The 10560-nt window shown below is 53.9% G+C and overlaps 1 protein-coding gene across 1 annotated transcript; it reads right to left on the minus strand.

The window, feature by feature from the left end:
- Window positions 1-3576: 3576 nt before the first annotated feature.
- On the minus strand, window positions 3577-4186 carry LOC126964903 (histone H2A). Its single transcript, XM_050808219.1, has one exon. The coding sequence runs from the start codon at window positions 4084-4086 to the stop codon at window positions 3712-3714; it is 375 nt and encodes a 124-aa protein (XP_050664176.1). The 5' UTR covers window positions 4087-4186; the 3' UTR covers window positions 3577-3711.
- Between the last annotated feature and the right edge of the window lie 6374 nt (window positions 4187-10560).

The following is a 10560-nucleotide window of genomic DNA, read 5'->3' on the forward strand; positions in this document are numbered from 1 at the left end:
TCTGCTGTAGCAGACGGGCGACAGGCAGCTTCCCTGGGGCACACCAGCTCGGATGGGGCGCTCCGTGGACAGAGCGTCTTCAACCGCCACTTGAAAACGTCTGTCTTCCAAAAAGGTGGCCACAGTCTTAACTACTCGGCGGGGAGTAGTAGACGTGGACAGCTTGTACACGAGGCCGGCGTGCCAGACGCGATCGAACGCCTTCTCCATATCGAGGAATACTGCAACAGACTGCTCTCGCTTGTTGTGGGCGGTAGCGAGATGGTGCAGTACCCTCGTCACTTGTAAAGTGGTGGAGTGTTCGGCACGGAAACCGAACTGTTCGTCGCGTGGCTGAAGATGCGGCGTGATGTGCAGCAACAGTAGCTTCTCGAAGACTTTCGAGGTGGTGGATAGAAGAGTGATGGGACGGTAACTCCCAGGCAGCATGATGTTCTTGCCTCGCTTGGGAATCAGGATGACTCGGCCGAGCTTCCACGATGATGGAAAGTGCCCGGTACGGAGGATTCCGTTGAAGAGCCGCGTCAGAGTCGCGATTGCTCGCGGAGGTAGGTGACGCAGGGCTTCGTTGGTGACTCGATCAGGGCCGGGTGCTTTGCGCAGTCTAGTTCGCCGAATCATCCTTTGGACTTGTCCGGGGGAGAACACGACGGGGTCTTCTGTCGGTACTATCGGCGACTCGAAGTAGTTCTTCACATGTCGCTCGATGGTCTCTACGTGCTGCACATCTGCGGTCGGGTTGGGTGTAAACTGCGTCTCCAGGTAGTCCGCAAATATCTCCGCTCGATCCTCAGCTCGGTAACGTGGGGTTCCGTCACTGGCCATGAGGGGTCTAATCGGGGAGGGCTTCCCGGAGAGTTGGCGGCATAGGCGGTGCATGCCAGACCAGTCGTCACCGGCTCGCTCAATGGCGGAGTGCCAGGATTCGTCTGCAACTGTCTCCAGTGCGTCTGAGATCTTGGCAGCCAGAGCGTTCATCCGCGTCTTCATGGTCGGGCACCGCAGGTTTTGCCATTGCCTTCGCAGCTTCCTCTTCTCCTCGATCATCGCTTGTATGTAGGCAGGGAGCTGGGGTTGTCTACGAGTAGATGCAGCGTCGAGTCTGGACTCAAGAAGCGCATTGGACGCTGTTGCGCTGAAGTCCGTGGCGAGTCGATCAACGTCTGCAGGGCTCTCTACTCTAAAGGATGGCGAATGTTCGGCCATGTGTTCGGCGAAGATTCGCCAGTCCTGGCGATGCTTCGGAGAAGGCAGCGATGTCGTCATCGGGGTTGTCTTCAGCGTCAAAAGGACTGCTTGGTGGTCGGAGATGAGGTGGTCATCCAGAACGTCTAACGACGGTGCGGCAGCTAGGCCGCACGTGACGGCTATGTCAAGGACGTCTGGCATGTGGGCTGCACAGTACGGGTAGTGCGTCGGGACCTCTGGTCCTAGCACCTGGTAACCGTGGCGATCTGCGTCGTCCAGGAGGCGTCTGCCATCTGGGCTCACGATATTGGAGTTCCACGCCGTGTGTTTCGCGTTGAAGTCACCCGCGACAATCGTGGGCAGCAGCGAGTCCAACAAGGTGTGGACATCAGCCACTGCGAGTCGGTTCTGCGGCGGCTTGTAGAAAGCGAACACACGGGTGGGCTGATGTTCGATGCAGATCTCCACGCCTAGGGCATACGACGTCTGCAGTTGAGGTACTGGCAGCAGTTGGTGAATGACGTTCCGACGGACCAAGACTGCTAATCCCCTGTAAGCAGTCCCGATCGGCGAGGCGTGGTCCTCCCGGTAGACGTAGTATCCGGAAACCTTCAACTTGTCTACCGGTCTGAGGTGAGTCTCGCTGATCAGGCCGATGTCCACTCGACGCTGAGAAAGCAAAGTCTTGAAGAGACGGGCTTTTTGTGATGAAAGCCCGTCGGCGTTCCAAAACACGATGCGGAGCTCAGCCATAAAAGGTGCAGAGCTCCGTGATGCAACCCAGGATCAGCGGAATAGGGTCACGCTGCTCCTGGATGGCCATCAGCACATGATTCAATGTGCTGATAACTTTGGTGAGTCGCGGGTCCAGCGGCGTCACTCGCTTCGCCTTCGTCCCCCCTGCGGGGGCGGCGACCACGGTGGGCTTGGACGATTTCGTACTGCGCTCGGTAGGCTGCAGTGCGGCGGGCGCAGCAGCGCGTGTCGCAGTAGGTGGTGCGGCAGGTAGGGCGCCTTGGCGCGCTTGAGCGCGTTTCCCGCGTTTGCGTCGGCGTTTAACCGGTTGCCGTGGCTGGTTGGCGACAGCCATGAGCGAGCCGGGCGCGTCGGCCTCTAATGCGTGGGCAGTGGGAGGATACGCGCGCGCTGTTGAGGCGGTGCGTGCGATGGTGCCCGCCCGGCGGTTTGCGTTGTTCGCCGTGTGCGCGCCACCACAGTTGGCGCACGTCGGCGGGTCCTCCCTGGGGCGCTGGCACTCTCGTGCAGGATGGTTGTCCCCACACCGCACACAGGCAATGGGCCGGTGGCAGTTGTGCGAGGAGTGCCGAAACTGCTGGCAGCGATGGCACTGCGCTGGTCCCTTTCTGTCGCGCCACGCCTCGATGGTGATCCCGGGCATACAGAGGAGCTCGTGCACCTCATATATACCCGGGATGAGATTTGGCGTACGCTGGAGTTGCACGAACATCAGACATCCCGGTCTGCCTGGGCGCGCGGGGATCGCGCGCACGTGCTCCGGGACGTATCCGAGCTCACGCAGCTCCGCGTCCACTTGTGCCGGCTCTGTGTTTGCCGGCAGGCCCCGTATTGCTACCTTAGCGCTCCTCTCCGCGGGGAGCGAGTAGCAGAACCAGGAGATTCCAGCGACACTTTCCAGCTGCGTGAGGTAGCGCTGGATATGTCGGAACTCCTGGTCCGACTTGGGGATGAAGCGGACGCCTTTGCCAAACGGGCGTCCGTTAGGTGTGTGGCCGAGTAGCTTTTTGAGCTCCCGGAAATGCGTCGGCCAGTCGGGAAGCACCTCCACAATCAGCGGTGGGTAGCGACTGGTCGCTTTGGTGGTCGGAGTGGCTGAGGTGGTGGCGGCGCTCGCAGCGGTAGCGGTGGCGGAGGCGGCGGATGCGGTGACGTCGCCCGTCGTCGGCGTCTTTTTGGACGCGGTAGTAGCCGCGTATGTTGGGCTTGTCGCGGCCGACGACGACTGACGAGCGACCCCATATTCGCCGGGTCCATGTCACTTCAACGTGGTATTAAAAGTCGGTGAGCCGGTTCGGCCGCCGTCCAATCGCTCTCGAGTTTACTAATTGAGCAAAGGGGAGGGGGGAACGTTCACGTTCGTTAGAATGAAGAAAAAAAAAAAAAATGTGAAAAAATAGTTCAATATATTGTACCTATCTCTTGGGCAATATTATATATTTTATAGCAACAAACATCATAATGTTACTGATACTTTAAAATAAATAAGTAATTAATTATTTTTAAATATAATTTTATTAATTACCTACACAGATAGGTGTACTACCTTCCTTACATATTATATTTGATTTTTTTTTTTTTTTTTGATTTTATTACAACAGCTAGGGTAATATTATAATAACGACAATATAATAAACGTAGAAATAATTCATTTTTTATAATGATTGCTTGTTTGACAAATATTTGTGGCCCTCATAAGGGCCTTTTATCATCAGCCATCGCGACCGATGAATAGTGGTTGCGTCGCGGTCGTCGTGTTTCGGGCCATTAGGCCTTCTTCTCGGTCTTCTTAGGCAGAAGGACCGCCTGAATGTTGGGCAGCACGCCTCCCTGTGCGATTGTCACGCCCGATAGCAGCTTGTTCAGCTCCTCGTCATTGCGAATCGCCAGCTGCAAGTGTCTCGGTATGATTCTTGTCTTCTTGTTGTCGCGGGCCGCGTTGCCGGCCAATTCCAGCACTTCGGCGGCGAGGTACTCCATCACGGCGGCCAGGTAGACCGGTGCGCCGGCACCGACGCGCTCCGCGTAGTTGCCCTTCCTCAGTAGTCTGTGTATACGACCGACGGGAAACTGGAGTCCGGCGCGATTCGAACGAGACTTTGCCTTCCCCTTCACTTTACCGCCCTTGCCGCGACCAGACATTGTTTATTAGATTTGATGAACTGAAATGAACGAACGAACTAACGAACGAATATAATATTCGTTCGAGCACAGTCACGACTCACGAATCAGTAAAAACGACGCTCGCTTTTTTTTTTTTTTTTGCGCCCAGACAAAGGGAAAGGGCTACCCTCCGGGATTACGAAGGGAGGGAGGTGGTGAATGCTCATGCATACCAACGCAGCCTAAGGCTGCGTTGGTTATGTGGGACTCACGTAAGAACCTAAGTGCCTACCCACTAAACACCACCTGAGGTTGGCTTTGGGCATTGTGCCCTCTAAGCCTTCATCGTAGGCGACCATCTCTCGGGGAAGAGAGGCGCAAGCGGCACTCCCTAGGGAGTGTTCGCTGGGAATGCACAGAAGGTGCTGTCTAATAGAGACTTGGCGACATCAGAAGGATGATCACAAAAGGGAGGTGAGGCTACATGTATCTGGTACCTGTCAATCCAGGTCAGACGAAAAATTGAGAAAGGAGAAATTTAAAAATAGTGATTTGGTTAGATCGAGTGATACGCCCCTAGGCTTCACTCGTACCGCACTATGTGGTAAGCGTTAAGCGCTTTGGGAATTACAAGGAGGCCACCAAATGGTGGTGCTCCGCCAGCGCAAAGAGGCGCTCCTTGGAGGACTTAGCCGTCCTGAGTTTCCGTGCCAGGACGGATATTTCTTGGATGTCGACTTCGCCTAGTGAGGCGTAAATCTCTTCCAGGTCTTTCAGGGTGCTTTGCACCTGTGATTGAGCCTGGGGAGGTACTGCCCGCCTGGGGCCACTGAAGGTGGCCGGGGCGGGGCGGGAGTAGACATTGAATGCCTGAGAGGGAGGGGCTGATTGTCTCCATGAGGTGGAGAGTTGAGGCCCGACAGTTTTATTCCTCATATGAGGAAAGTGGGATTGGGTGAGGTTAGAGGCCAGAGGTGGCCTTTGTTTTGGCGGCCTGGAAGTCTGCTTATTAGCAGCCTTCGGGGCGGAACGAGGGGCACAAGGGCATCCGCGATAATTCGCAGTATGGCCCTCCTGCCCGCAGAGCACGCATGCGGGAGGTGTTACCTCGTTGCGAGTGCGTTTGCACTCTTTGGTGCTGTGGGGATCGAGGCACTTGACGCACCTGGGAGGGGCAGAGCAGTTTGCCGCTGCGTGGCCATACATCTGGCAGCGGTGACATTGACCGGGGAACCCCCGCTTGTGTGGGGCTTCCACACGTATGTTGGAGAGCCCACATACGGTGAACTCTCCTTTGAAGAGTTCCCTGGCTTCAGGGACGTTAGTTTGAATGACTAACGCTAACGGGTATTTCTTCCCGGTGCGGCTGTACATTTTATGTTCAGCCTCGACCGGAAAGCCTTTCTTGACAAGGTCCTCCTGTATGAGCTCATTAGAGAGCTCGTACGGGAGGCCTCGGAGGACAGCCTTGACCTTGCGCTCTTCCGGGAGCGCATAGGTGTGGTAAGGCACGTTGTTTCGCGAGAGGAGGAGGGTGAGGTTGCGGAAGTCGTCCGAGGTCGGTACGACTATGCGTATTGCCTCACCTGTGTTTGAGGCACGGGTGTATCGCACCTTGTGATCGGTGCAAAGTTGGGCTACATATGTCCACTTTGCCTTATCACGGAGAAAGATAGGCGGTGGAGGCTTGTTGCTAGGGTGGACGGGCGAGCGTGTCGCCGGTTGGCAAGAGGAGGGGACCGAGTCCGGTGGTAAACTAATGTCGAGGGACATTAGTGGAACTGGGTGGGAAGAGGAGGTTGAAACCTTGTCAGACGCGACGCGCTTGGCCTGACGCTTCTTTCTGGACTGAACCAGTTTGAATGAATCGTCTGAGGGACGATAGGGACGGAGAGAGGTGTCGCGTACGGAACCAGTGAGAGTTCCGTTATCTGATTCCTCCGAGGAGGAATGGACTGGCCGCTTGCGGCCGCAGGAGGCGGAGTCGGAGAACTCCATGTCCTCGGAAGTAGCTTTGTGAGCGGAGGGCTCATCGGGTGACGCGGGGGAGTCAGCAAGGGGCCGACTTTGAGAGTTAATCGCGGTGGAGATGAAGATATCGAGAAGCGTCTGGTCGACGTGGATATTTGCAGCTTTAAGTAAAGCCGCAATCTGGATTAAAAGGGCGTTGCGAGGGTCCGCTGATGGAGCCATACTGATGGAGAAGCCTCCCCGCCGAGGGCAGGGAGCAATGGGGGTTGGAAGTGGCGCGGCTATCCCTAATGGTTATAGCCGCGAACCGTCACCCTTGGGAAAGCCCAAGTGCAATGGGATCGGGTCGTCCGGTTTCTCTCAGGTCAGGAGGCCTGAGAAACGCACCGGGTCAACGTTAGCCGAGTTAGTTGTCACCGTTAGGTATCCTTCAGCTCAACCGCGATGGCACGCAATTCACTTACTACAATAAAAATTGCTGTAAGCAAGCTGCGGGCCGGAACGAATTCGACGTAACCAGTCGAACTTGACGTAGCGTATACCTCGTACCACACGTAGCGGAGCTGCGTAGCGTAGCACGGGGCGTAGCGTGGCGGCGTAGCGGAGCGTGAGCACAGGCGCGTGAAGTAGTGTGCTCGGCGCGGGGGCCGAGACAAGAATGACGCGACGCTCGCTTTTTTTTTTTTTTTTTTGCGCCCAGACAAAGGGAAAGGGCTACCCTCCGGGATTACGAAGGGAGGGAGGTGGTGAATGCTCATGCATACCAACGCAGCCTAAGGCTGCGTTGGTTATGTGGGACTCACGTAAGAACCTAAGTGCCTACCCACTAAACACCACCTGAGGTTGGCTTTGGGCAGTGTGCTCTCTAAGCCTTCATCGTAGGCGACCATCTCTCGGGGAAGAGAGGCGCAAGCGGCACTCCCTAGGGAGTGTTCGCTGGGAATGCACAGAAGGTGCTGTCTAATAGAGACTTGGCGACATCAGAAGGATGATCACAAACGGGAGGTGAGGCTACATGTATCTGGTAGCCTCACCTCCCAATCCAGGTCAGACGAAAGATTGAGAGAGGAGAAATTTAAAAATAGTGATTTTGGTTGGTTCGAGTGATACGCCCCTAGGCTTCACTCGTACCGCACTATGTGGTAAGCGTTAAGCGCTTTAGGAATTACAAGGAGGCCACCAAATGGTGGTGCTCCGCCAGCGCAAAGAGGCGCTCCTTGGAGGACTTAGCCGTCCTGAGTTTCCGTGCCAGGACGGATATTTCTTGGATGTCGACTTCGCCTAGTGAGGCGTAAATCTCTTCCAGGTCTTTCAGGGTGCTTTGCACCTGTGATTGAGCCTGGGGAGGTACTGCCCGCCTGGGGCCACTGAAGGTGGCCAGGGCGGGGCGGGAGTAGACATTGAATGCCTGAGAGGGAGGGGCTGATTGTCTCCATGAGGTGGAGAGTTGGGGCCCGACAGTTTTATTCCTCATATGAGGAAAGTGGGATTGGGTGAGGTTAGAGGCCAGAGGTGGCCTTTGTTTTGGCGGCCTGGAAGTTTGCTTATTAGCAGCCTTCGGGGCGGAACGAGGGGCACAAGGGCATCCGCGATAATTCGCGGTATGGCCCTCCTGCCCGCAGAGCACGCATGCGGGAGGTGTTACCTCGTCGCGAGTGCGTTTGCACTCTTTGGTGCTGTGGGGTTCGAGGCACTTTACGCACCTGGGAGGAGCAGAGCAGTTTGCCGCTGCGTGGCCATACATCTGGCAGCGGTGGCATTGACCGGGGAACCCCCGCTTGTGTGGGGCTTCCACACGTATGTTGGAGAGCCCACATATGGTGAACTCTCCTTTGAAAAGTTCCCTGGCTTCAGGGACGTTAGTTTGAATGACTAACGCTAACGGATATTTCTTTCCGGTACGGCTGTACATTTTATGTACAGCTTCGACCGGAATGCCTTTCTTGGCAAGGTCCTCCTGTATGAGCTCATTAGAGAGCTCGTACGGGAGGCCTCGGAGGACAGCCTTGACCTTGCGCTCTTCCGGGAGCGCATAGGTGTGGTAAGGCACGTTGTTTCGCGAGAGGAGGAGGGTGAGGTTGCGGAAGTCGTCCGAGGTCGGTACGACTATGCGTATTGCCTCACCTGTGTTTGAGGCACGGGTGTATTGCACCTTGTGATCGGTGCAAAGTTGGGCTACATATGTCCACTTTGCCTTATCACGGAGAAAGATAGGCGGTGGAGGCTTGTTGCTAGGGTGGACGGGCGAGCGTGTCGCCGGTTGGCAAGAGGAGGGGACCGAGTCCGGTGGTAAACTAATGTCGAGGGACATTAGTGGAACTGGGTGGGAAGAGGAGGTTGAAACCTTGTCAGACGCGACGCGCTTGGCCTGACGCTTCTTTCTGGACTGAACCAGTTGGAATGAATCGTCTGAGGGACGATAGGGACGGAGAGAGGTGTCGCGTACGGAACCAGTGAGAGTTCCGTTATCTGATTCCTCCGAGGAGGAATGGACTGGCCGCTTGCGGCCGCAGGAGGCGGAGTCGGAGAACTCCATGTCCTCGGACGCGGGTTTGTGAGCGGAGGGCTCATCGGGGGACGCGGGAGAGTCAGCAAGGGGCTGACTTGGAGTGTTGACCACGGTGGAGATGATGCCATCGACCAGCGACTGGTCGAATTTGATATTTGCGGCTTTAATCAAAGTCGCAATCTGGACTACGAGGGCGCTGCGAGGGTCCGTTGATGGAGCCATACTGATGAAGATGCCTCCCCGCCAAGGGCAGGGAGCAACGGAGGTTGGAAGTGGTGGCGCGGCTATCCCTAATGGTTATAGCCGCGAACCGTCACCCTTGGGAAAGCCCAAGTGCAATGGGATCGGGTCGTCCGGTTTCTCTCAGGTCTGGAGGCCTGAGAAACGCACCGGGTCAACGTTAGCCGAGTTAGTTGTCACCGTTAGGTATCCTTCAGCTCAACCGCGATGGCACGCAACTCACTTACTACAACAAAAATTGCTGTAAGCAAGCTGCGGGCCGGAACGAATTCGACGTAACCAGTCGAACTTGGCGTAGTATACGTACTCGTACCACACGTAGCGGAGCTGCGTAGCGTAGCACTGGGCGTAGCGTGGCGGCGTAGCGGAGCGTGAGCACAGGCGCGTGTAGTTGTCTGCTCGGCGCGGGGGCCGAGACGAGAAACCGACGAACGACGCTCGCAGTCGCGACTCATATTTATAGGCACGCCGCTGTACTCGCACGTGAGGTGGGGTGGGGTGTGGCGGGGTGGGGACGGACGGACGGACGGACGGAATCGCAGGAGTCGGGCAGTCGGGCGGAGCGGGAAGAATGGATGAAGGAATGGTGATCATGATTACATAGGATTGAGGGAGATCCTGCATAGTAATAATAATGGATTTGCAGAGAGAGAGAGAGAGAGAGAGAGAGAAGAAGAAAAAAATGGCGTGGTGCGGGTGGCGGTGGGGGTGGTTCGTGAGAGAGGCAGTCGATGACGATGATTATTTGGGTCAGACGGGGTGGAGTTTTTTATGTCGCGGCGTGGGTGTGGTGTGGTGTGGTGTTGTGCGGTGTGATGGTGGTGTCGTATGCGTGGTGATGGTTGATAGTGATAGTGATAGTGATAGTGGTCGTCGATCAGTTCTTGTGAATAGATGATCGCTATGACTAGGTTCACGGTGATCGAGTGGGTCGACAACGAATACCTACCTATTGAAGGTATTTATATCATTACTTATAGATATTGTTTCACATTCTTAAGATAGGTCGTTCGTTTATTTATTTCAATTAAATTGATTACCTACCTAGCAATTTATATCAGTAGGTACGCCGCTTTTCCGCAACAGCATAATCGATCTCTAATTTCATAATTTATATGCTATATTATTATGATAATTACTATTAGGTACTTGCATAATCTGCCACTAGAGATTACTAAAAAAAAAAAAAAAATTTTTCCATAGATGGGTTATTCAATAAAATAACAATATCGTTCGCCATTTCAGATCATAGAACAAAATAGGTACGTTCGCGCGTGCACAAAAATAAAAAAAAATAAAATATACCTAACTATGTCGGCTCAGCTTAGAGCGAGTGTGACCTTCGAAAAACAAATAAACAAAAAACACATATTATACATTATTTACTGTATAATATGTGTGTATGTATGTATGTACGTATTTTTAGACTTAATTTTAATTTTGGTGACCTTCGAAAAATAAATTGCGCAGTCCGGGAATATTTTCATATTTTATATTCTTATTATTACTGTATTTCATGTACTCACTTTTTATTCCCCATAAAGAACCCCATAAAGAAAAAGAGATCCTTATAAATACACTTCGTAGTCAGTATATTTGCCTTTTTTGACACTTTTACTTTTGAACGCGTGGAGAGGACGTTACAGTTTTCATAAAACATTTAAAAACCTCTTTATCCTTGAAGCGGCTATAAGGTATAGGGCAATCATAAAATAATATGTGGAGTTATTTACAAAGTCATGAGAGTACAAGTTAAGGAAAAAGTTATTTCTTGTTTATATAATAACAATTTG

The sequence above is a fragment of the Leptidea sinapis genome, chromosome 6 (genome assembly GCF_905404315.1).
Source record: "Leptidea sinapis chromosome 6, ilLepSina1.1, whole genome shotgun sequence".
Taxonomy (NCBI): Eukaryota; Metazoa; Arthropoda; class Insecta; order Lepidoptera; family Pieridae; genus Leptidea; species Leptidea sinapis.